Raw genomic sequence first — 26,499 nt, forward strand, 5'->3', positions numbered from 1 at the left:
TGTATTGGCAAGGTGAAGCGAACTGGATGAGTTACCTTCCCAACAGGTAATTACAAATGAAGGAAATAATGTCTTAAATAAATACATATATACACAGATTCTAAAATAACTGCTATCCCTGTCCATTCAGATGTCACTATTCGAAATAAAATTAATTATTTTGATACATTGCACTTCAAGCAATGGAAAAATTCAGCATTCATTGCTATATACAGTATTAAATTGAAATAGAAATTTAGCTTAATCAGAAATTAATTATGTGCTGTGCGGAGTTTTTTAAAAACATCCTACTGGGAAAATATTGTGTGTTTAAAATACTCATCTGCAAACTGACTGACTGGCATGCCTGGAGGCCTGTCGGTTAGAGCTGGGAAATCCCAGAAAAAATCCTTGGACTTAAATTTACATATTTGACATGTAATGTCAGTTTCGTTCTAACTGACATTAGACACTGATAAAGCCTGCAAATACCAGCACGGCCTAGGCGTGTCTGAGAAGGGAAGCAGCAGGGTCTTAAATATGTGATGAAAATTGTAGAGTGCAGAAGATATATACTTGACCGCGATATAACTACACTCCGCTGACCAGAATTTTATTTAATCAGCAGCTAAAAAAAAAAAAAGAAAAATCTGTCCTTTAGACTTGCGGCGTCAGTGTGAACTGCTTTTCTGCATCCTAAGCAGCAGTGGTAATTATTGTCTTTCTGCTCTCCTCCATCCTCACCAGCTCCTCGCTCCCTCTCTGCCTGTGCTGTGTCAATATTGCGGGACACGTGAGATTAATGAATGCTCTGAAACAACACGCGCCATTGCAGATGGATTACCTGCCTGTGCCGTGTGCGACTCGACTCCCCATGACACACTGAACCTTCACTGGGCCTGCTTGGCTCAATGTGTGACCCTTCACTGGGCCTGCTTGGCTCAATGTGTGACCCTTCACTGGGCCTGCTTGGCTCAATGTGTGACCCTTCACTGGGCCTGCTTGGCTCAATGTGTGACCCTTCACTGGGCCTGCTTGGCTCAATGTGTGACCCTTCACTGGGCCTGCTTGGCTCAATGTGTGACCCTTCACTGGGCCTGCTTGGCTCAATGTGTGACCCTTCACTGGTTGACCGCACTAGCAGTTATTATCAAAACATTTCATTGGGTTCACTTGGATTTGATGTTGAACTGTGACTTTGGCCCAGTATTATTCAGCTTAAGGCTATTACAGATATTGTTCACATTGATTTAATCATTGAATGTCTAATATATTAGCAGCACATTACATTGTGCTCATGCTGCATTTTTTTTTGGCTAAGACTGTAAGATATAGGACGAAACACAATTGGCAGCTGCATTGCTCAGGGTATGGGTGGGTTCAGTCAGTTAGGGGTCTGCATTTCATTACTATGAGCAGTAGTGACCCCCCACTGGCAGATCAGGCACCCGTGGACTGCATGCTAAAGCTGCGCGTGAGAGCTGTTCCTCCGCCCCCGCTCTCTGTGAGCTCACAGTGCCTGCAGTCTGCAGCGGGAAATGAAGTGGTTGATGACACTGCGTGTTTCGGAGGGAAAGCGTAACTCTCTGCGCTCTCCAGAATCGCAGTGGGGATCGCGTGCAGACACTGCTGCTGCGGCTGAAGGTAATTGGACGTTCGGAATTAGGACTGGAAGTGGATATGTACAGCCCCGTGCTGGGTGCCAAATTTCTAAAAGAAAAGAAAAGAAAATAAACAGTCAATATTGTCCTCCACTAACTCCACTCACTGACTAAGTGGCTCCCACAGTAATGGCCAGGCCAGTTAGAGACCCTAGACTTGAAAAGACCCAATGAAGCATCACAACTAGAATCACTCAAGGAAGCTTCCAAATAGGAGAGGACCTTGCTGTCAAAATGTCTGACTTTAACAAGGGGAGTGAAAATATCTCATCAGGCCAGCTATGTTTCCACATCTTTAGAACATCCAAACAACAGCCAAATTAAATGGATAAAGCCAAGTGTTTTGCACAAACAGCATGAATGCTGTTTGCTTTGTTGAAAACAGGATTCCATTCACACGGACATCTGTCCATTGAAAGCTTTCTTCTGACACAATTGCATTAATATTGCTTAATAATACAGTGCATTGATGCTTTCCTGAATGTTCTCCGGCTATTTTTGTTTTGTAATATAATAGTGAAATCAGTATACTAATTCAGGATTTGTTTCAGTATGTTTTGACAGGGGGATGTAATTTTCTTCGGTTGTGAAATGCAGTAATCAATTGTGCTAGACAATCAGAGCAAGAATATTAGATGTAATATTTTATCCATGGTAAGCAGGCATTGTATTACTGATAGTATGCAGTTCCTGCATTTATAGATTACTGGTCAGTTAACATTGGGAGCTCATTATTGGTTTAATTGTACAGTACTCTTATACTTTATAAATTAGAATTATAAATTAGAATTGAAAGTGTATTTAGGACTTACATGTAAATTCAACTTTTATTTCACAACAGCTGTTGTTATATTGTCAAAGATGGTAATGCTATTTTCCTATACAGACAACATGCATGCACTATACATCTGGTTCACAAGAGCTGTTTTGGAAAAGTGGAAGGGTTTAATAAAGAAAAACAACTTGACCCACATAACGTAACCACATTCTTCAGGTGTGATATATTCCCTAAAAACGTCTCTTTCGAACAGACAGTTCACAATGTCTTGGTCATTATGATCAAAAGAACTGAGAATTTGTGATCATTTTCAGATCCACGTTTGACCAAACCAAGCAGCCCCGCACCTGTGCCAGCATGAATCTGCCTGTTGTTTTAGAATCACCCTTGTAATCACATTTCTATGGAGACAGTACTCCCTCAGTGTCTGCAGCCGTGTGCCTCCTCATGCTGTCGTCGTGACAATGGGTACAGTGCCACACCAGAGGTGTCATGTGGGTTCCATGGCAGAGAGGACAGTGCATCTTTTGCTGGGGCTTTGCTCATTGTGTGCCAGGGAGGTCATCAGTTTGTGTCACGCTCAGCAATTAGCGGCTCTTGGCACAGAGTATTTGGCACACGCACGGCCCTGTAATGGGCAGAGTCAGCCGGGCCAGGGCAGCGCCTCCCTCAGCCTCTCCGCGAGAGCGTTGCGAGGCAGACCAGTGGCTCCATGAGGGCTGTGTGAACCATCGTGTCAGAGAGTAGATGATGATGCGTTCATACTGTGGTATTTCACCGCTTACAGCTGCTAATTTGTGAAACATTTCAATAGCTTTTTCAGCGCCACCCTGCCCTGACAGGTTTCAATAACGCAGGAAGTCAGGACCGGAAAGGAGGAAGTGAAACACGCTTGCAAATTCACTTCATCATTTTGCAATTTCTCTTTTTGACATCTTCCTCCCCTTTCATTTGTGTCCCGGAAAGAAAACATCCCCACCCAACGAGGCCCAATTATTCGTCAAAATAAATTCTCATTTTCAAATGTAATGCGCCCAGAGTGCTTTTTATTCATATTTTCTGTTGTTTTGTTGACAGTGTGGACAGAATGACGCTGCTTTGAAGATCCATTTTCCTGTGAAAACAAATACTTCTGTGTCACATACATTCTGATACCCATCATTTCAAAAAAAAAATTATTTCGCTTTTTACAGGAGGATTTGACATAAAGCATTTAACCAACTGAATCAACAGCTCTACCTGGAATTAAACCCCACCACAATCCCAGAGCTTTTGTCGCATGCATTCAACCAATGTGGATATACTCTGTCTCAAAGCTTCCTGAGAGGTTTCTCATCTCATAGTATCGCTCTCAGAATCATGGATGTGGTAGAGATTGGAAATACTCATATTTCATGTTTAGCACTGGCTGACAAACGGGAGATGAGAAACACTTATTTTTGAACTTACAAATTTGTTTGTCTCTCTTTGGTGCTGGCATGCTGTTCAAAGACATTAATCGCAAACACCCCCACCCCCCACTACACCCAGCTCGAGGTTACATAAACAGTGATAGGAGCTGCTTATCAGGCAAGAGCCAATTTAAAGAGATGAAATCACAGGAGGGTAGGTGGGCCTTATCTGTGTCCTTAAGAATCATGTCATGCGATTTATGTTTTACCGCCCTTAAAATACACTTTAAAGATATGTCTGTGTTGTTAATTCAACACCTACAAACAGTCCAGAGCGAAAAAAGGTATGTGGTTAAGCGTGGGGAAATGCAAAAGCAAGAACAGAAAGGCTAAAGGAAATGTTTAGAGGTGCAACTGACTAAATGACAGGGTGCCAGAACTTTTGCATCTGCCATTTTCACTTTAGTTTATTATTTTGAATCTGTAGTACTTTGACTATGGGTGGCCAAAATGTTGCATACGCTATTTCATGAAGATGTCAGGCAACATAAAAGATGTGAACATGATAAAGAAAGATTTTACAAGAGATCAGGCCTGTTGAACTAAGAGCCTTGAGCTCAGTGCTAGAAAGCATATCTTCAAGGTTTAAAATGATTACATTCAGGAATATATATAGACCTCTTTCTGTCACCAATAGTGTTGTCCTCAGGCAGCAGCGATGATCTCTTCAGCCGCTGTGTGACACACCGCCGCCCTCTTTCAGCACAGGAAGTCATGATATCTATTGAGGCATCAGCGCAAGCTGCCTGCCAGTGTTTCATACCTCTGTGCTGCGGAAGTCTGATTCAGAGAGTGGTTTCTGCCCAGGGTGAGGACAGCATCCGAAACTGACGCTCAGAACCACCAGCAGATCCAGCCTTCCTCTCCGGACATCATGATAAAGCGCAAGCTGAGTAAGTTTTCCGTTGGCTCCGGCGCCTGCATCCTTTCCGTCGGCGCTCGTGTGCACCTCTCAGCGTGGCACCTCTGTGGTGACCATGTGAATTTACACTTTCACGGCTCAGCGACTCGCTCGGCGGGCTGGAGGTAGCTACAGAAGTTCATACCTCAAGGAAAATTCCTTAAAAAAAAAAATCTAAGCTAAGACCTGCCACACACTAGAGGTTGCTAAATCAATATTTTGGCATAGTTTAGATTGCTTAGAAATGATAACTATTGCTCTACAACGCTGTGCTATGGTCATCGGGGGAGTTTTTCTATACATTCAGATTCTAAGGGCTTTACATCTGGCAGTCGGGTACACACAGGGATCTTCTATTCTGTTACGACATGTAGTACAAGTTGACAAATCTTTGCTTTGCTCGGTAGACATAGATGCTCTGCCATCCGCACTCTGAAAGTCATGTGACCAGGCTTCCGCAGCTCTTATCTGCTGAGTGAGGTGGTTAGTCTTTCTCAACCTCTGCAGTGCCAAGGCAAAGAGACTGAATGCGCAAAACAACTTGAGCCAAACTCCAGGCTGCGAATTGACTTCTTTTGCAAAGGTGTGTCTGTGAAGCGGATGCACAACATGCTATAAGAAGGCTGACCTGAATAGCTGGTTAGAGGAAGGTCACTGTGGACCCACCGCAGTGAACTATGAGCTGCTGACAATCTTCTTAAAGTTGATTCTGTAGTTAGTATGCAGCTGCATGGTAAAATTATGCCTACCTCATATCTGCAATGCAGTGACAAGAAGCATAAGATCACGGTCTCCAACTGTGGACCAAAATCCCGCTTGAGATGAGCAAAAACGACTGCCTATCGCCCCCTTACGGTGGATAAAGTCAGTGACCTGTGATGTTCTGAGAAGCAGCTGACTTTTTGGGGTTCTTTAAAAATATAATTTCAGTTTTACATATTGTTTTAAATGGCCCAGTTTTTGTGTGATGAAGAATATTTTAAGTGCTTACAGATGTTTTGATGACTATTCGACTTTACAACGGGAGATACCAGGGCATTTCAGTGTCTGTGGTCTAAAGCAAAACCAATTAGCCTTCAATCACATTCTGGTGAATAGATGAGCCTCATGGCATTGGATTAAATCCAGACAAATGCATGTTTCTCCACGCATTTATTAAGGTTTTTCCTTTAATTTGTCACCCGTCTGTGTGTAGTACAGGCCAAAAGTAGTAGGCCAGCTACAAGTTTCTGTTCTGCAGAATAATGATTTAAAATTAATTTAAAAAAATAAAATAAAATAATAATAATTGCCAGAGCCAATTGAGAGATATAGGCACAGGAAAATATATAGCCTATTATGATGTAATTGAGTTCAGTTGCATATCAGAACCTTAATGATTAATGCTGAAATTCTGCAAACATTGTGCAGCTGTACTGTATGATGGCTACAGTACTGGACATAAATATTTAAACCCAGGTCATCTAGTAATATGTCTTCTTGGATAAATGACACCAATCTCTTTTCAACAACAAAGTGCACCAAAAAGTCTTCAGGATTCATGATTTTTTTTAGGAGTAATGCACTAAATAATGGGTGTCATCGACATCTTTTAGGAAGGACAATGCTTGTCACATGATAAAATCTAGCCTACTGTATGTCTTCTCTTTGCAGGCTTTAAATGGTTCGGGAGCCTTTCCAACCTCTCCTTCCGTCGCTCTTCAGACAAAGGAGACTCCAAGTCTGCCCTGAAGCACCATGGGAGTTTGAGTGAAGCTCCAGTGGAGGAGAAGTCAGCGGATGACATGGACCTCTGTCCCCACACTGCCAGTTATGCCCGGTCCAGTGACATGTACACTCACATGGGCACCATGCCCCGCCCCTCACTGAAGAAGAAAGAAAAGAGCATCAGAGGATCTAAGAAGGCCAAAGGAAAGACTGAGCTGAGCAGGACACAGAGCCAAAAACAGACAGGGGACTATGTCTGTGACTCGCCCCTGCTCATGGCTTTATCCACACAGCGGATGCAAACCCTTGAGGGACCCCCTCAACCCCACCCCATGCCTGACAGGCCTCTTCCCTGCGTGCCGACTGAAAAGCCACCAACAGACACTGACCTGAAAGTGGACTCGCCAGCAGAGAAGCAGCTGGCCATCACACAATCACAGACTCCGCTCAATCCGGATCCTCCTGGTAAACCAGAAATGCCAGGGAAACAATCACAAACGACCAGTCTGCAAATGTCTGCCCCCACCCCGACAGCACCTACCACCCTGACCTCTCACCCTAACTCAGTGAAAGCACCTAGTGAGGGTAGCCTCTCCCAGGGTCCAAATGAAGACCTACCAGCTAATAGTCATCCAGCAGCACCACCCAAGACGACCTGCCCTGGACAGAGAGAGGAAGAGCACTCAGACACAGCAAAGCAGGAACAGCTGCGAGATAAAGACCTGAAGACAGAGCCTGAGACCAGGTAAGATACAGAGCTTGAATATCTGCCTCCTTAAATTATGTAAATAAACCCTGAGGTCCTGGCAAGATGAGCAGGGCATTGTGGGTGAACTTCCTTGCTTTCTTCTCCAGTGCCAATAAATTTTTATTTATTTTATTTTTTTTTTTTTTTTTTTAATTTGAACATTCTGGCAGTTTCTTCTACCTCTCAGCGGGAACAGCTTGTTATTGCAGTTCTAATGTAAGATTTAGATTTTATATTTCTAAAGGGACAACGAGCTAGACATTGTTATGAGATATGAAATAGATATTTACAGTGTGTACGTTTTTCCTTGCCTTTCCCACAATGCAAAGTTGAAGATCAGTAAGTGAGGTAGCAGGCCTTACAAAAACAATATGGGCAGGATGATGATTCAGTTTCCTCTGCCTGGTATCGAGATGACCAGTAGGGCACTGCTACTCTGGTTGCCTTTGACCATATAAAGGAGGAAAAAGTCTCACATATGAACATCTGTTAGAATGTCACAGTCACAGTCTCTCCTGGGATGTGGAAGAGGACATGCTGAAAATACAGAAAGGTTGGTATTACATCATTGCGACTCAGCGGAAAATGTCTGTGTGCAGTTGAGGAAAAGTAACTTACTGGAGAGAGGAGAGGAGAGGAGATGAGTAGTATGTGACTAAACGGTTAAATATCACTTCTGTAGCTTGTCAAAATGTAATTATGATCAAGACTACGTAACAGAAGAGGATTTACAAGTGGTAATTGAATAATCAGCAGTGATTCACATCAATTCAAGAAAAGCATAAAGGCTTAAATGTAAGATTAATAAAATGCTTTATGAGTCACTTGATCCAGATTCTTCACGCTATCTCAGATTAACGAAAATCCTGTAAATGGAGCAGGGGTTCCCTTTTGATGTATGCAGAATTTGTCTAATCACCACGGGTCCCGGTTTCACTGAGCAGACTCAGTAGGATCGCCACTGATTGCGTTAACTTAAAGCCTCAAACAGCAATAATTATTTTCGCACATCAAATGCTGAATATTACTTCCCGGTGGATATGCAATAAGTGCGAATAGGCCACATTTCCCCCACGTTATAATCTATAGTGTCTATGATTAGAACGGACGCAAGTGAGTTAAATGTTGCCGGCTGTGCTCATACTTGGCACTCTATGGACTTGTTCGAAGTCCCTCCCCTGCTCCAACGCGCTCTTTCAATTGAATCAGAAGGTCCACGGAAAATACTTTCGCAGAAGAGCGAGTGTATAACCGTCGTGTCGCGACAGTGTCTTGTGGAAGAAACCGCATTAGGATCGGGAAAAGGGCAAATATGCTGGCGTTGGAAATTTTGTTCTCCGTCTGTGGACCATGGGCGTGAGGTGAGACGATCCCTTGATGCTTTAGTTAAGGCAATACGTTGCATTTGAAAACTGAAAGAGAACGGACAGGTTAAAACTGCGCTGTTTACTAAACATAAAAGTTTAAATAATTAAATAAAGTCCTATTTAAGATTACGCTTCTGTGTTGAAACATTATTTTATTAGCATGTGGCATGGCAAGTGTGGAATAGAATTGAACAAGCTGTTTGAAGTCATTCTGGCATATATTTCAGGTACTGCAGTCCATCAGTTGTATATGTATATATATATAGTCATTGAAACTTTCTTAAAAACTTGCTCACACAAGAAAGAGACATGGCTACTTCGTTAACAAAACGAAGTCTCCAGGAAAGCATTAACATATTGCCACCATTATCTGGATAAAGTGAGTTGCTATATATACACAGTAAAACTCTTGCTAGCAGCTGTGCCTCTAGGAGAGAGAGAGTAGACTAATAGCCTGGAAACAGGGTGGGGTGCAGTCTGGTCGTCACTTAATGAATTTGGATCTCTTCCTTTTTCCCTTAAGATATACTTCCTTTCCCAAACAGCAATGCTGGTGTGAATGAGAGCACAGCTCACTTAATGGCATGTTCCTTCTGGGTCACTGGGAGGGTAGAGGTGCTTGGGCTGTTAGCTCAGCTTTTGAAGCTGACAGATGAGGTGGGCTGCACTGTGAGGAGTCTGCAGAGGCTGGAAATGGTTGATCATCCAGAGCGCACTAGACTCAGGGCCACAGACAGGAGTTTCCTAACTTTCATGTAAAGTGATTGCAACAGGCTCTCCTAATCATCATACATTTAAATTATACTCAGAAATGAAATGTATGCATTTGAAAATCTCACAGTACATCATTTTCACGTGGCTTTGATGAGATTATAGATTCCTCAGACAAGGAGAGAAACAAATTTCTGGAGCCACTCTCCTCCTCCTCTCTCTCTTTCTCTCTGTATCCTCTGTTTGAAATGTTAAAGCAGAGAAACCAGCGGAACCAGCCAAAACCACTGAATTGACGGTACTGTCCTGGCCTGGCTCTTATTAGCTTCCATAACTTTTTTGTTTTTACCATCTGTCCTTAATGACTATTTCTGGACCGGCTGGGCTTTTGTTTGTGAGATTGCAGACAGGAGCAGTGAAATTTTCCTTTGGCAATATCAGTTAAGTTTCTGTAAAATTAACTGCTGTCTTAGAAATACTCAGTATTTACACTCTCAGGAGAAAGGATTGTTTGTCAGGCAAAATGGTTCAATCCAAGTGAAGTACCTTTCTGTCCCAACTCACCATTCTGTTACGTCTGTGAGGAAAGTCAAACAAACGGTCCTCAATCCTGAGCACAATACCGGGAACCCTGCTTTGTGTTGGTGAAAGAGCCTTATGTGTGAAGAACAAACTGTGTACAAGGCTAAACTGAGCTCTGAACTGTGAATTGCATTGTTGTTGCCTTTTTCGCTGCTAATTTTTCACGCCGGTCTCGCCCCCAGCTGGGAACAGCGTAATAAAATAGCTGTGCTGTGAAGCTCTGGGATCCGGCCATGATCTGTGACCGAAGGGCTGAGTTTATAAAACAAATGGAAGAGACAGGAAGTGGAGGGGAAGGCTGATGGTTATTTCAGTGAGGCAGGGTTATGACAGCAGAAAATACACCGTGAGCATGTGTGTGTGCGTGTGTGTGTGTGTGTGTGTGTGTGTGTGTGTGAGCATTTGGAAGTGTGTATGAGCGTGTGTGAGCAGGTTTGTGTGTGTGTGTGCGAGCATGCGTGTGTGTGTGCTTATGTGTGTGTGCCTGTGTGTGTTCATGTGCGTATGCGTGTATGTGAGCATGTGTGTGTGTGTGAGCGTGTGTGAGCATGTGTGTGTGTGTGTGCTTATCTGTGTGTGAGCGTGTGTGTGTGCGTGCTTATCTGTGTGTGAGCGTGTGTGTGTGTGTGTGAGTGCGTGTGTGAGCGTGCTTATCTGTGTGTGAGCGTGTGTGTGTGTGTGTGAGTGCGTGTGTGAGCGTGTGTGTGTGTGTGCTTATCTGTGTGTGAGCGTGTGTGTGAGCATGTGTGTGAGCGTGTGTGTGTGTGCTTATCTGTGTGTGAGCGTGTGTGTGAGCATATGTGTGTGTGTGTGCTTATCTGTGTGTGAGCGTGTGTGTGTGTGTGTGTGCTTATCTGCGTGTGAGCGTGTGTGTGTGTGATGTCTGTGAGAGATGTAGCTACAGTGAGAGCATTGCATTAGGGGACACCCCGGTACAGATGGACGCCAGCTGGGAAAGCTCCTATTTAGCAGGAGGAATCCAGGCTGGAATGCAGAGCTGCTGTGGGAAGCCTGAGTTTCCTCAAACACGGTACCTCACTGCTCTGACGCCAAGTGCAGCTTTTCCCTGGGTCTTCAGGGCTGGCCTCGGGCCTCTGGGTTCCTCCCCACTGTTACAGTCCAGCTCCATTATTGTGCCTTGGATGTGCAGTTCAGTTCTGCTGTGAAGATGTGTGCTCTTCTCCCCATCCCTTCCTGGGGACAAGCCGTGGGATTCAGCCCTGCCGAGCGTGTGAGGTGTGTGGGGGGGTTCGCCGTACGAGACCCCTCCGCTGCTGTGGGTCAGTCGCTGAGCACAGACCCCCCCGGCGGGGCGCGTTTCGCTCTGTCTGTGATGTAGGACCACACTTTGCGTGGGTCTGTTTACTGAAAGATGGAAATGACCTCTCCTGGGGCCAGACCTTTGACAGACAGCCCAGACCTCCGGCAGATCACAGACTGCGTCTCCTGCTTCGGGAACGCGGTGTTAATACGCAGTGTTAATCTTGCCGTTTGGCACATTAAGTGAACCTCAGCCCTGACCTTGAGCGCATGGGATATTGCATTTCTTAATTTACAGCTGTCCTCGTTGTCTCCTGATTGAAGCTGAAGGATTGTATGTGTCTGTGTGTGTGTGTGTGTGTGTGGGCGTGCACGCATGTGTGCGTACATCTGCACAAGTCTGTGTGAGAAGCACACTGTGAGGAGGGAGGTCACTCGGAGTCACTTATGTCGATCTGTGGATCGCATGGAATGGTATGTGTCTTTGGGAACAGCTGGGCCTCAGTGCTTAGTGTGCAACTGAACTGAGTTTCTGCTATTAGTCATGCTATTAACCTAAAGAGTTAGATTTGAGGCACTTGGGTCCGTGCCGGAAATGTGGGTTTTTCACATAGAGGGTTTAGAGTTTAGATGGGAGTGACATTTTTTGTCTGCGGTTTCTATGTGTTGCTGTATGAAGAAATGACGGTCACGTCCTGGAACTCATATTTCTGTGGTTTGTGAAGAACATTAACGAGGCCATGAGGTGTAAACTGAGGTGTTACTTCCTGTTTAGTTTATCTTGTGTCTCTATACCCCTCAGTTAAGCCTGTAATCTGTCACAAGGCTTGTGGGTATGAAATAACATGCAAACATACATGCCCATACACAAGTGCAGACACACACCCACACAAACACACTTGCACAAGCACACATCCTTATGCACACATTCACTCACACACACACACACACACATGCTCATGCATACACGCAGATGCACGCATATGCAAACACACGCGTACACTCGCACACACACACACACAAAAATGTATCCTTGGATACATCTTTGAGGATAATTATTCCTGAAAAATAGAAGCAAATTCAAAAAATCTTTCATACAGTGAGTATGGTATTTATTGTGTGTTGACTGGTGTATTGGTGCCTACTGTTTAATGCTGTTATGATTTCTCTCTTTATAGTGACTTGGACTCCATGGACAGCAGAGGTGAATATGTGAAGGTAAGTCTTTCTCACATCCTGATGGACAGTGGTCTGGATAGCGACACAGACTATCCTTTCATGATTCCTCAGCTGAGGTACAGTTAAAAAAGGAGATATCGTCCATGCTTCAGTAGCACAAAACCAGCAGGGAATCAGGCACTTGAACGACTGTGAATGTCTTCTTCTGGGTTAATATGAAACTAGGAGATTGTGGCAGTGTTCCTGAGAGCGCGGTGGCTGAGCTGTAACTCAATTAGGGCCGGTGGCATAAAGGAGCCGGGATTTACGCCCATTCCGCTGGGATGGTTCTGCGCCGGCTGCGTAACCGGGGACAACTGGCCCCATTCTGCGGTAAACAAAGAAGAACTGAAACAGGGTGACCTCCAGGCACCTGGAGCCGAGCTCCTCAGACTTGCTTTATCACAGCATCGGAAAAACGAGAAGAACAAAACAGCGGAGTTCTTAACCCGGTCCCGTTTGCACTAAGGAAACAGACGCAGGTTGTGGGGTTGGATACGATACGATACTTTGCTCAGGGTATTGTTAAAAAGAAGGGGTACGTCTTCCCTGGGCCTGTAATGCAGCGTGTGCTCACGTCCGGGTCTGGAGAGGGGCTCTGAGGCAGCAGTCTGTACTGAGGGACAGGCAGCCCTTTGTCACTTCCATTTGAGTGTACCCCGCTGAAGCTCGGGAGGGGACAAGGGCCCTTTGTCCCCTCTTGTGTTTTTCACTGGCTACCACTCAGAGATGGGAGGAGCGGACTGGAGGGGGAACAGGGTGGGGAGGGGGGCTGTTCCTGGGCTGCCTAACAGGGGGCCTAGTGAGTAGGAAGAAGGGCCCATATATTCACAGGGGTTTGTGTGAGGCTCTGGATGTGTTGCTCTGAGAGGACTGCTCCTGCTGTCTGCCTGTCTGTGTGCTTGTCTGTCTGTGCAGAGCACCTCCTGCACTCCTGCACGCCGATGGAACCTCTTCCTCCTGCATCAGGCTGTTTTTTTGTGGCGGGTTAGAGGGGGGTGTTAGTTTGAGGTTACCATAGAAACGTACAATGCAGTTCCCTAAAACCCTGGAGGTTTTAATGCCTTAAAGGTTAGACACAATTGAGCCGACCTCCCAATCTGGCTTTGAAAGGAAAAGGGCAGAATGATCTCAGCCTGGCGCTTCACTGCCAGATTGATGCTTATGCTGCCCGATTCTTCAGCCTCTCTGTGCTGCTCCACAGAAACCAAACTTCTCTTAAGTTTTTTTGTTTTCTCTAGTGGTACATTTAAGCATTTATCTGTTTCATTCTGTGGTGCATAGGGTTTAGTAGCCGACTGTCAATCACCTGGAAGCTGGAAGTCTGTGTAGTAAACTGTCATTTTGTATGTTGTCAGCTACAGCTATGCATATTTCCTGAGAGAATAAATAAATAGCTGTTTTTGATGCCACCGAGACCAAGTTTTTAGTGAAGTAGATGTGACAGCGGAAAGTTGAAAGTCTTTCCGCAACAAGACTTTAAAAAAAGAAAAGTGTTGTAATTCAAATGTGTAGTTTTTGGCAGTCTCTGAGCTTTTATTGCCATTATTTCAGTAATGTGGGAAATCCCTAGCTGTATGCAGCAGATTCAGTGGTCATGCACTGTTCAGATTTTCCACTAGATGGGGCTGTATTCCTTGGTTTCCATGCAGTAGCGGAGAGGTGGGGTTTTAAATCCAAATGAATCCTGTGTAGCCTGTCACTGTGCCTCTGACAGGGAAGAGATCGCACCCATGTGAGGCATAGTATTGTATCCGCAAGAACCGAAAGATCATGACCAATAATCAGACTCCAGAGGCAGCTCGGTCACAAAGGCGGTGTGCTCTGAAACCAGAAATAATGCATTTCAGAAAGCCATTTTTTTACTGCATATTTTTTTTAAAAATGTCTAGTGGTCGTTCTTACTTTCATCTATAGTACTAGAGTACATGGTTATAATTCATCATAGCATTCCATCTATCGAATACACAGCTATAAATGCATATGTGCATGTGTAAAAACAATTATTGGCTCCTATATCAAAATAAATGCAAAGCCATGTGATAGACGTGAAAATATTATGATGTTGTTGCATCTTGCCTCCTTTTGACATAGTGCTTTGGCATTAGGGGACGGAGGACTGATGACTGGTCGGGTGAGACTGGGGCTGAACTCTCCTTAACCGCCCCAGCTCCACCTCTGACATCACTTTCCTGTTATCTCTCACTGAACACTCGCTGATTATCTATGCAGGCCATTTGTGTTATAAGAAGCTTGTCTGGGGACTGGGCGTTATGACCGATCTGGTCTTAATGGGGAAAGGACAGGAGGATGCATCTCCATGGAGGAGTGTGGGGTCGCAGGGAGAGCGGAGCGTAGGTGAGGGGGATAGGACAGGAAGATGCGTCTCCATGGGGGAGCGTGGGGTCGCAGGGAGAGCGGAGCGTAGGTGAGGGGGAAAGGACAGGAAGATGCGTCTCCATGGAGGAGCGTGGGGTCGCAGGGAGAGCAGAGCGTAGGTGAGGGGGAAAGGAGTGGCACCCTGCGAGTCTGCCACTGACCTACATACTGCGCAGAGGGGGGTAGGATTGAAGGGGGGCGGGGCAGGTTTATTTGGAGATAATTAACGCGCGTCTCGTACACGGCTCACTGGCTGCTCAGTAAAAACTTGCCTGTCCCGGGGTGGGGGGTGGAGGGGGTGGGGGGGAGAGGGCAGGACCCAGCTGGTGTGAGGAGGTACCCTTCACACAGGAGGCTTCCCTCTCTCACTGCGGCAGGAACGTGGTTTATGCTTCCTTCTGGAAATTAAATTATTACCCAGCCTGCATTGATTGAGACCGGAATTGACCGAGCAGGATCTGCTAACACGCCCCGGTCTGGTATTTGCTGATTAAATAGGTTAATTATGTTACATTACACACTTAGCAGAACCCCTTAATCACGGTGACTTAAATTGTTTTTTACATATTTTGCAGATTATGTCGGGGCATGCAGCCCCGTGAACTCCTGCTCCAGAGTCCAGTGTTTTTACCATCACACAGAGCAGCGCGTGTTTGCTTCATCACTTGCAGTGAGACGGTAGAATAAATAGCCTGTGGGAAAACTGCGGCTCAGAGTTAATGTGGAGATTTAAGGGTAAAAAAGGGTGCTGATGAAGATGGCCGTGACAAACAGTGTCAGATTTGCCCCAGAACTCTCATTATAGTCGGTGTGCCTGCACAGAGCTCGCAGGCACTCTAATCTCACTCCGTTGTGTTCTTAACGCTGCCTGCGGGACGGGGACTGAGTAATTAATTTTTAATTATAGTCAGACAGAGAGTGGAGGGAGAGATTGTGAGCGTGAGCGGAGGCGAGAAAGGGAGGGGTGGAGGGGGAAGGGTGGTGGTGAAGATGTGTGATTGGGGAGGGGTGAGAAAAGAGCAGAAAACAGGAAGAACTGAAAGGGGACCGTAAAGAAATGAAAGTGCAGAAGTGTAGAGAGAGTAGAGGATGATCTGACTGAGGGACTGAGAGAGCATGCTGTAGCTCGGAACCCATATCAGCGCATTGGGCTCAGAATTAGCTGAGTGAGGGGTGAGTGGGAGTGGGTTCGGGGGGGGGGGGCTCAAGGACATTCGGTGGGCCACACCCCTGTGATGATATCAACATAACTGCCCTCCCAGAACAAAAAGGAATTATCTGCACTCTGTATGCACATTATAGCAACAATAAAAATGCAGGATTATTTGCTTGTAAGCATATCCATGCGTTTTGTCTTGATCGGCCTGCTGGGAAGCGGTGTGCCTGATTGCATTCTGCCGTTCCCATTGCTGGATCAGGATGATGGAACACATCCAGCCTTATGGGATTATTCCCACTCAAACATCACGTAATCCACGGAAGAGCTTCAGGGAGATTTTCTGAAGAAAGAGCTGTGGCGTTAATGAATTCCTCCGGTCTTTCTTCGCGTCCCTGCCCTGATTGTGTAGTTCAGCATTCGCTGTAGAGATTAGCTGATTCATTCATTTCATCACCGATTGAGTCATAACGCATGCCCACCCCCCCCCCCCCCCCCCCCCCCCCCATCCCCCATCCCCCAAAAGAACCTGATCAGTGCCCTGTGGTCAGGGAGGTGATCTGAAGTCATTTGGAGTTGTAAAACCGGGCGTGACTTCCGTATGCAGCTGTGTTTCTGGGGCTCTCTGATTAAGGGAGGCTTGGAGACGGGCTCCTGGGATGACGCTCCGCTCTGTCAGCTGAGACGTGATGGACAGGGCAGATGCAGTGGCACGGCTCAGTGAGCGGCAGAACACACCCCTTACAGCCCCGGATTGGGTTATGCGGCTGATATTGGTTTGGGCTTAATCCTCATCTATATCTTTATCACACATGCACATGCACGCTCACACGCACAGGCATGCACACACACGCACGCTCACACACACACGCACGCACACACACACGCACACACACATTAAGCCTTGTTGTTTAAAAACAAACAAGGCTTAATTCATGCCTTGTTTGTTTTTTAAAACAAATGATTTTTTTTCTGTTTGGCCCCATTCATATTTCATATCTCTAGGTCCGCCTCATTACTGCAACTCTTCTCCAGAGCGCATTATTTCAAAGCACCACTTCATTTTTAATAACGGCCCATTCTCTGCAGACATGCAGACGGGCTGCGCAGTCACTGGAGGAGTGCAGTTTATGTGCAGCTGCTGCAGACAGACTGCAGACTCCGGGTATAACCCTGCGGCATGGTCCGGATTAGAATCCGGATTAAAGAGCACATCACTTCACTGAGGACCAGCACTTTGGCTGGATGCCCGTTCCATATCCCCTTGAATCTGTGTACATACCTAGCGGATACATATATATTATTCATAAGATTCATTTCTTTTATGGTAGACTAATACTGTGTCAGTGACATTATGATTATGTCGTATACATAATTTATATATTATTATTTTATTTAAAGCTTGTTTTTGGTTTGCGGTTGTCATAAATTTGGAATATTGGTGATTGTGTTCTTGGCCAGAGTACATTAGTTTCAATCTGAAATTAACTGTATCTGCTGCTGCTGCTCCATGGTTATGGTTCTCTTTTGCTTATACACACACTGGCACAAGTATGCTTTCACACACGTGCGCACACACGTGCACATACACACACATGCGCATGTGCACACACACGCACGCACACACACGCTCAAACAGAAAATGCATATGTGTGCACACCCACACAAAGATGCATTATCTGCATTTCTAAAGACACACCTCAGTCTGCTGTACCTTTGGGGAGGCGGAGTCAAACTGAACTGGGCCCACAATATGTTGGCTAAGCCTCCGATGCAGTATGAGAGCAGGCGGCCCAGAACACAGGCAGGTCAAGCAAAATGGGTATGTTCTTCATTTCACAAGCATGTAGGACTAGTGTCAGCTGCACTGCAAACTGCCATATTGTCTTGCATTAGAATGACATGCATGCAGCTGAGGGAAGTGAGTGGAGTCTAAGCAGCTTTCTCAAACATACAGGAACATGTCATCATACACACATACTCCCACGCTGATATGTGAGATGCGTAAACGCAGACTTACAGGAGTGCTTCCCCTCAGAGACACACACAGGCTCCCTTCCACTGACAGGGTCTAGAGCTTTTGCACCGTCTGTTTGTGGATTCTTTTCCCTGAACAACCCCTCCCCCGCTTTGGTTCCTTTCAAAGCAGAATAAAAAGATAGATTCCTTTCAGAAGGTGTTGAAACTATGAGGCACACCTCCTCCCTCTCTTTCTCTCTCTCCCCCTCTCTCTTTCCCTCTCTCTCTCTCTCTCTCTCTCTCGCTCTCTCCCCGTATTGTCTCTAGCCGACAGCACTGCTGAGAATGGAGGAGGGGGTGGGTGGGGTCTGCCTGCATTCGACGGTGCTCCACCAGTGCCTGCGAGCATCTCTCCCCGCCCTCCCCCCGCTCTTTCATCAGAGAGGGATGAGGTAATCCCAGCCAGCCTTGTGAGGCATAGAGCTAGAGAGCGAGGGAGGGAGAGAGAGAGAGTGAGAGTGAGTGAGTGCAGAGGGAGAGGGAGGAAACACAGACCCTGGGCTGGGATGACAGAATCGGCAGCAGGTCCTGGAGCACGAGCAGCAGTCAGTCTCTCAGGGATGAGTCGGGGGTTTTAGGGGTGCCGGATCTTTCGGAGAGGAACGCGCTGATCGCCCCCTCCCCTCAGGGCGGTGCGGAGCCATGACGGAGCGGTGTAGCCTGTGGAGCGCATTGTCTGCGGCCGCCTGCTGCTTCTACAGGGGCTCCTTCATGCAGGTGCAGGTGAGGGGGGGCGGGGGGCGGGGAGTCGGGCGCTGCCCTGTGTGAGTGTGTGTGTGTGTCTGTGTGTGTGAGTGTGTGTGTGTGTGTCTGTGTGAGTGTGTCTCTGTGTGAGTGTGTGTGTGTCTGCATGGGTGAGTGCATGTGTCTGTGTGTGTGTGTGTGTGCATCTGTGTGTATGTGTGTCTCTGTGTGAGTGTGTGTCTGTGTGTCTCTGTGTGAGTGCATGTGTCTGTGTGTGTGAGTGTGTGTGTGTGAGAGAGAGTGTGTGTGTGTCTGTGTCTGTGTGTGTGTGACTGTGTGAGTGTGTGTGTCTGTCTGTGTGTGAGTGTGTCTGTGTGTGTGTGTGTGTGTATGTGTGTGATAGTGTGTCTGTGAGTGTCTGTGTGTGTACATATGTGTGTGCATGTGCATGCATGTGTGTGCACATGTACAGTAAGTATATTTGTATGCATGAATGTGTTTTTGCACTTGTGAGTATGTGTGGGTGTGTGTGTGTGTGCACATGTAAGAGTGTGTGTGGTTCTGAATGAGTGAGCGTGTGTGTCTGTGTGTGTTTGTGATTTGCCTACATTAATATCTGTGTAATATTTGTGCATGGCTGTATGTGTGTGTATGTCTGTCTGCCTGTTTTGTGTGTGTAAGGGAGTGCATTTTTTAGATAGCTGAACAGTGTATTTACAAAGATCTCCAAGATCAAGTCTGTTATGCTGACAGTGCCAAGGCTGAAATCTGATTAGCCATATTCTGTTACACTATTGGATCATAGCTGTTTTAGTACTGTACTGTGTTTTATAACAAGTCTCCAGGAGTGAAAACCCTGTCATTAGATCAAGTCTAAAAAACACACTGTTCTTGAAAATACAGGTGCTTTATTTCTGTGGGTTGGTCCTGATCAAAGGGCTCCTGCCAGGTGTAACACTACACTCCACCATGGCCCTGCCTGAACACTGAGCGGCACCTTCCCCTGTTAAAGTCCAGCAGCTCATTAACCACACACACATACAGCTGAGCGGCAATATTCCTGTGATCTGCAGCTGAGAAAATAGGCTTTTGCGCTCTCTCAGTGACAGGTCATTTCTTTACAGCGGTAATGAGTGCAACTGATGCACATTCTGTGCTGCTTGCCTTTGTGAGCTGTCACTGACTGATGTGGATGTTGTCCCCTTCCTGGGTTTGTAAGTCCGCTACGCCAGCACTGGATCAGCCAGAACCCAGGGGTCCGCCATTTGGGGTTATTTGTGTGCGAATTTAGATCAAACAACCAAGGAAAGCGCTGGGAGAGGCTGCAGCGTTGCCAGCGTGTGGAAGGTTTTTTTTCTGGTGTGAAACTTTGCAGCGAGAGATTAGCCGTGTGTGAGAGAGTTCGGCGATGACCCATGCCCCAGACTGCCGCGGGGTTTTCATGGCTTGCACTGTGGCCTAGCCGGCATTGTTTGTCCATTAAGACCAGGGATTTCCCCTATCTGTCTCTAACCGCGCCATTGTTGTGCACGTTGTTTAGGGGAGCGAATTAACCCGAAATCCTCCCATCTGCCCCTCTGCAGTTTCACTTTGATTGTTTGGGGGTCTTAATCCGCCCTTTATCTGCCTGCCAGCGTCCCACAATCCTCCTCCCCTGTCTCCCAGTAGCATATGTGGGCCTGCCAGCCGCTCTCCCGGCGTCCCATCGGACCTCTCCCCCGAGCCCGCCATGTCTCCCGTCTCCCAGAGTCTGAGGGCAGACTGGGTCAGTCCCCGTTCTGCACACATGTCTGCCTCAGGCTCAGCACAGCCCGGCTCTGTACCTGCGAACGCTGTGTGCAATCACAGCGATGGCCGTTCTCTCTTATTGGGTGAGGTGATCCTCACGACTTCCTTGGAAATGTGCGGGATGTAATCCACACTCGCGCGCGCGTTTCTCTGGGCTTTCCGCTGCAAATCCTCTTTGGTGTTGTCCCTTTCTCCGAGGTTTCCACACTTAACAATCTGCTTAACTCTGGTGAAAGAGGAAACCCTGCCTGTACAGCCCGTGTAACCCAATTACAGTTTTAATCATCTCGAACACTGATTATTTGAAAGCAAGTGCACTCTACTGTACATCTGAGCCAAAAGTCAGCTAACATACTGCTATTTTAGTTATAACAGGTTCAAGATGGTTGGTCAAGTTAATTTTCTGAACACATTATGGAGTCAGGCTAGTAATTATTCTAGGATTTGTGGGGAAAATCTGTTGTCATTATAAAAGTGGTTTTCAATTAGCAGAACTATCTCTGGCTTATATTGTCTAAAATCAACACTCTTGCTATTTTAAATGGAGAGTATTGCCTTTGGCAGATAGTAATGGTGATAATATTGCTTAAAGTGAAGGATTTGGGCTCTTTGACAGAAGCTTGTCTGTGGTGTGGATGATCCGCTCCTCCACCCTCACAGGCTCTATTAACTGACTATGCTATGATCTAAAAGAAGACGGACGGATCCCAGGTGAATCTGTGGCCGTTTCGGGTTGCCAAACAGTCGCGTCCTTCACAGGTGTAGAAAGGGCTGAGTACTGTGCATCTCTCCCTCTGCACGCAGCCGCTTTCGCGCGTCGTCTCTGTGAAGACGCGCTCCGGGCCGCAGGAGGCTTCGTTTCAGCTCTGGAGCAGAAGGATGTTGACATCATCTTTATTTTTAAACGTGGATGGTAATGTTTTGCATTAGAGAGGGAGACATGGTGGCGGAAGAGGATGAGAGGCCAGAGAAATGCCCTCTAAAATGGCACAGAATGGCGTCCATTAAGGCAGTGACCATGTTCCCTGTGCATTACACCGTCCCCAGGCTGGATCTCTGAGACCAGCTCCACAGTGTCTGAGTGCAGGAGAGATAGTGATCTCTTGACCATTCAGGTCCCAACAGTTGAATACTTCGAAATGTACATTTCAGAGAACTTCAGGCAGATCAAATACAGAAGTATAAGACCTTTTGTTAAGCCCAAGTGAATAATAGTTTCACTGATTGTCTTATTGTGGTGTTGGGCAGTGTCTACTGTACCTGAAGAATATTTTGGACTGCACACACAAGGGGTTTGTAACTGGTGTAGGTGGACGGTCGCTGGACAGGACTATTTGGGCTACCCTGGCTCTCTGTGGTTTGTGTTGACGGTTGTGCTGAGATGGGGTCAGTTTGGGGCAGGAAGGGTCCTGCTGTGTTCTCACTTCACCTCTGACCCTTCCTGACCTCAGAGTTCAAGAGGGTTCCTTCTCCTCCTGTGAAAAGAGATCAAGGAGCAATTCAAGGGAGAAGTTAGATCAGGCTGTCGCTTTCCAAAGCCTGCATGCCTTCACGTGGATTCAAGGCCAGTTTCTGTTTCTGTGAGCCATCTTCAATTTTGTCACTAAATATTTCATATTCAGAGCTGAAGATGACAATAAATGTAATTGTTAAATAATTTTAGCCAAATATTGAAAAGATAGCTCAGCCAGGAGGATAAGATAGACATTTCATTTATTAAATTATTTATAGCGGTTATTTGAATAATCAATGTAAACATTTAAATCAAATTAAAACATGAATTAATTAGTAGATATCAGTGAATTAATGGGGATTCGTCAGTCAGATTGGATACAGTTTAAGGACTCATTAATGGTTGTATTTACTTAACATTAGATCAGTTTAAACTGATGTGAGAAACAATATTGCAGAATGAGAGCATATGCCCTTTTATACAGAAACATCTCCAAAGATCTCCCTCCAATAAGGAGGCCCTTGAAAGGACATCCTGGCTGGCTGGGGGCAGAGGTTGTAACTTAGTGAGCATTAGTTCTGGTTCACATTGGTCAGAAATAAAACAGCATGTTTTATGCAGCTTGCAGCAATAACATAAAACAGTGACATCATGTAGTGTGGTTGAATGAAAGAGGGTGACATCACTGTTGGTGTTTTAAGATCATTCCCATGAGCATTTCCTGAAATAACACAGAGCACCAGGACCAGTATTTCTCCTGGGAGATTACCTCAGTGTTTGTTTACTTGCTAACAAATTGTGTGGAGAGTGGAGCTGCTGATAAGTCTTCTCACAGTTGCTGTCTAGTTAATTCAGTATTGTTTCAGGGTTTTGAAAGCTAGACTTAATTTTATCTTCATGGTGATGGAGCCGGTTTAAAGGGGTGCGTCCCTGTCATGGGGCGACCCCCTTGCTCCTTAAAAGTGAGAGTTAAGACAGAGACAGCTGCGTCTGCACATATCCATGGTAACCAGCATACAGGGTCATCGGTCCTCTGTGATCACACTTGCAATGCCAGTCTGCAATTTGCTGTACCATAACTGTCCCCTGGGTACCCATGGTGGCTTGTGTGTTCCAGCCAGTCACAGTGCAGAACAGGCTGAGAGGGGAGGGGTTAATGTCTTTTCTTTCCTTCCTGCCTTCAAAGGGTTACTGTCAGCAGTGGCCCCGCCCTGCCAGGCAGCGTGGAGCTCTGCCAGTGCCCCAGCTGCACAATGCACAGCTCTGCATGAATGAAACTGATATCTCAGCTCTCTGATAGCATCTGCCCTGGCAGCCAATGGCGTGCAGCCATGCCGAAGGCTGAAAGCAGTGACATCACCGCCAGCCAATGGCATCGTGCTGCAGCCTTGACAGAGAGGAGGGAGGGAGGGAGGGTGGGAGGGTGGGTGGGAGGGAGAGAGAGGAGAGGAGAGGAGAGGGAGGAGGAGAGCTGGAAACAGGACTAATGTATCTCCTCTGATGTAAATGGGACACAGGAACGGGACTTCAAACGCAGGGGCTTCAAAGGCGCAGCGCGCGCGGTCACCTGACGCCGTGGCCAGGTGTCTCACAGCGAGAGATCTGATAGGGAGAGCTCCGCCAGCCAGCCGGGATTCAGCCGGCCTGCTTCCTCCGTCTGTCTCATCTGAGAGCGCGAGATGGAGAGGAGCAGCCCGCTGGAGCTGCCCCTCTCTCATCTCTTCATATCTGCCAACAGCAGACACCATTCAGAGACTGCGGTTCACACCGAATGTGTATTTGTGTGTTCCTCAGGACCTATTTTTCCAGATGTGTGTTTTTTTCTCCTTCTCTTCTCAGTGCTTCCGTGGCACAGAACACAGAACTAGGCCTGAGTGCTGCTTGCTTTCATCCTTCTCAAGCAGGCTTTGTGGCGTGCGTCTCTACCGCCGGCCGCCTGTGTTAAAGCAGCTGGCCGCATGTGTCGACTGTTTTCTTCTGTCTTCAGTGTGCAGCCAAGTGTGCGTCTGATCAATCCGTGTCTGCACCCGGCACGCGTGTGGGTGGGTGTGGACGTGCATGGGGGGGGGGGTCGGCGTATTGATCAGACGTGGATGCACCTCTTCTCTGCCGGGGCTACGTGCGCCTCGGCCGCTGAGTGCACCCTGTCAGCGCGTGAACATCGATTGCAGGGAGGCGGGGTGCGCCGCCTCGGTAATGTGACTGGATTGCAGCGGGATGGACAGAGTGACCGCCCGTGCCTGGCGGTCCGGGAGCACGGAGATCCATGCCGTGCTTCCCATCCGATTTCAGCGCCAGACCAATGAACGTCTCGCCTCTCCCAGAATAAATCCTGTTTGGAGGACCCGGAGATGGGCCCAGTCACCAGGAGTGATAATGTAAGGGCCTAATGTTTATAAATGCAGGCTGGCTCTCAGAGAGGGAGAGAGAGAGTGTCTGGGAGTTTGGAGCATGCGTCTGTTTTTAAAAACAGAGAGCGTTAACCTTTGTTCGAATCCGTAATTGATGTCCTTTTTTAAGTGGTTGCAATAAAAGGATCCCACGGCCTTATATTTTATACTTTAACTGAAACTGTTCAGGAAAAAATGAGAAAAAAATACAATGAACAGCAGTCCGTGTGATTGGCCTTGCTGCATTTACACACCAAAACGGGCTGTGGTGGCAGAATGCTTTGTTTCAGTGTGCAGTTTCACACTGAAAATGCCTACTCTACTGCGCGCTGAGATTGCGATCGCCGCTCTGCGCTGTTGAGTTTTTAAAAGGAAAGGCTTTGACTTGGTGCGCATGTAACCAGCCCAAGTGACACATGAGACGCAGGAGTGGAGCGAACGGCAGCAGTCGTGCTAGTTATGGCCGCCGCGGTGCCCAGCGTGTGGCTGCTTGTGCTGGTGGAGCCCCGGTGCTAATGGCGCCGCAGTGGGCTGCTGGGTGTGATAAAGGACCCGCCTGATTAATCTCAGTTCTCTCCGCCGTGCGTCTCCATGTGCCACAGATTTCACCATGAAGACGGGTCTGTGTTTCAGAGCTGAGCCATCCAGTGGGTTCATACCTCGGCTCGGTGTGTCTCTGGGAGCGCACAATTAATCAACCACCGGCGTCTATTGATTAATCAATTCAGTGCGTCTGGAGCACAACTCCAGCCTTCCTCCTGGGCCCCCCTGCCCTGGTGCGGCTGCCTCCTCGGAGGTGTGAATGGGACAGTGTCTCTGTGTGCTGGGGAGCTGGCCCGGGAGAAGTCATTGCTCATTCATATACATTCACAGCTGTCACCGTGGAAACAAACTGTCCCGTCCTCTTGCTCCATGGTTGGCTGAAGATCAGTATTGATGTGCACTCTGGACCTGCAATCCATCAGAGTGGTGACCCTTGACCTCACCCCCCGCCTCAAATTGGCCATTAAAGGGGCATCCTTTCACACTGAGAGGGGGGAGGGAAGATCAGAGCTGAGATTCCTCATCTTGCTTGTCCTTTTCCATCACCACCATCTCCACCTGCTATCACTTTCTCACCTCACTCTCTCCATTTTCTGATTATCCCACCCTGTCCTTATGCCACTCAACCCACCTACTCTATATGCCACTAATCCCACTCCATCCGTATCCCACTCATCCCACCCCCTCCTTATCCCACTCATCCTACACTATCCATATCTCACTCATCCCACCCACTCCTTATCACACTTAACCTACCCACTCTGTACGCACTAATCCCACTCTATCCATATCCCACTCATCCCACCCACTCCTTATCCCACTCATCCCACCCTATCCATATCTCACTAATCCCACTCCATCCATATCCCACTCATCCCACCCACTCCTTATCCCACTCATCCCGCCCTATCCATATCTCACTAATCCCACTCCATCCATATCCCACTCATCCCACCTTATCCATATCTCACTCATCCCACCCCATCCACATCCCACTCAACCCAGCCACTTCATCACTATCCATGCCCGATGCATTTCCAGCCCTATTCCAGGCTCCTAGGCCACACTTAGAATGAATCATTCATTTATTTGGCTGGCGCCCTTCCCCAGGGCAACTTAGAGCCCATTAGTAGATACAAGAGTGCAGTACAAACACAATTAAGAAAATGCAAGTACAGCAACATATTTCCCAGTCACTGCTGCAATGTAACTATCAACAACAGTCAATACAATACTAAGCATATTAGGGATTTCTGACCTAATTCAACTGTACTGTAAATTCAGTGACTTACAGACAGGTCTGGGTTTGAGTGAATCCAGCCTCATAGCTTTAAGTAACAGGAACAGGGCAGGGCTGCGTTAAGAGGAGCCAGTCTTGCAGCCTTAAAATGACCCAAAATCAATGTAAATATCATTTCAGTGGTTCACCTGTAAGTTGGACATGTAAATAGATGATACTCTATTATTAGCTTAGAAAAGCATTATGCTGAAGGACACACTGTGTGTCTGTTGTTGTGAACTATGTGCTTCAAAAATATCGGAATGCAACAACTTCCAAAGGAACCACATGGAACCACATTAAAAAAAAATCAATTTTAACGCCAAAAAAAAAAGACATTGACATGTATTTGGGGTGAACTGTCCCTTTAAGAGGTGGAAGCAGGAAGCAGGGCGTGTTTGGATTCCTGTGCTGTTTACCGGCAGCGTGCCCTTCAGGTCTGTGA

At 46.8% G+C, this 26,499-nt stretch overlaps 1 protein-coding gene across 6 annotated transcripts in view; it reads left to right on the forward strand.

The window, feature by feature from the left end:
• Positions 1 to 4,621: 4,621 nt before the first annotated feature.
• The window catches only part of sh2d3ca (SH2 domain containing 3Ca), a 39,620-nt gene continuing 17,742 nt past the window's right edge, over positions 4,622 to 26,499 (forward strand). For 2 of the 6 annotated variants that reach the window (XM_035391022.1, XM_035391023.1), the window contains exons 1-3: positions 4,622 to 4,762; positions 6,424 to 7,222; positions 12,324 to 12,363. In XM_035391022.1, the coding sequence (XP_035246913.1) occupies positions 4,744 to 4,762; positions 6,424 to 7,222; positions 12,324 to 12,363 (858 nt within the window). In that variant the 5' untranslated portion in view covers positions 4,622 to 4,743. Of the gene's footprint in view, positions 4,763 to 6,423; positions 7,223 to 8,413; positions 8,587 to 12,323; positions 12,364 to 18,216; positions 18,641 to 26,499 lie in introns of those variants that run through there. The other 4 variants (XM_035391024.1, XM_035391027.1, XM_035391026.1 and 1 more) reach the window with 4 other exon arrangements.

Source organism: Anguilla anguilla, chromosome 14 (assembly GCF_013347855.1).
Source record: "Anguilla anguilla isolate fAngAng1 chromosome 14, fAngAng1.pri, whole genome shotgun sequence".
NCBI classification, from domain to species: Eukaryota; Metazoa; Chordata; class Actinopteri; order Anguilliformes; family Anguillidae; genus Anguilla; species Anguilla anguilla.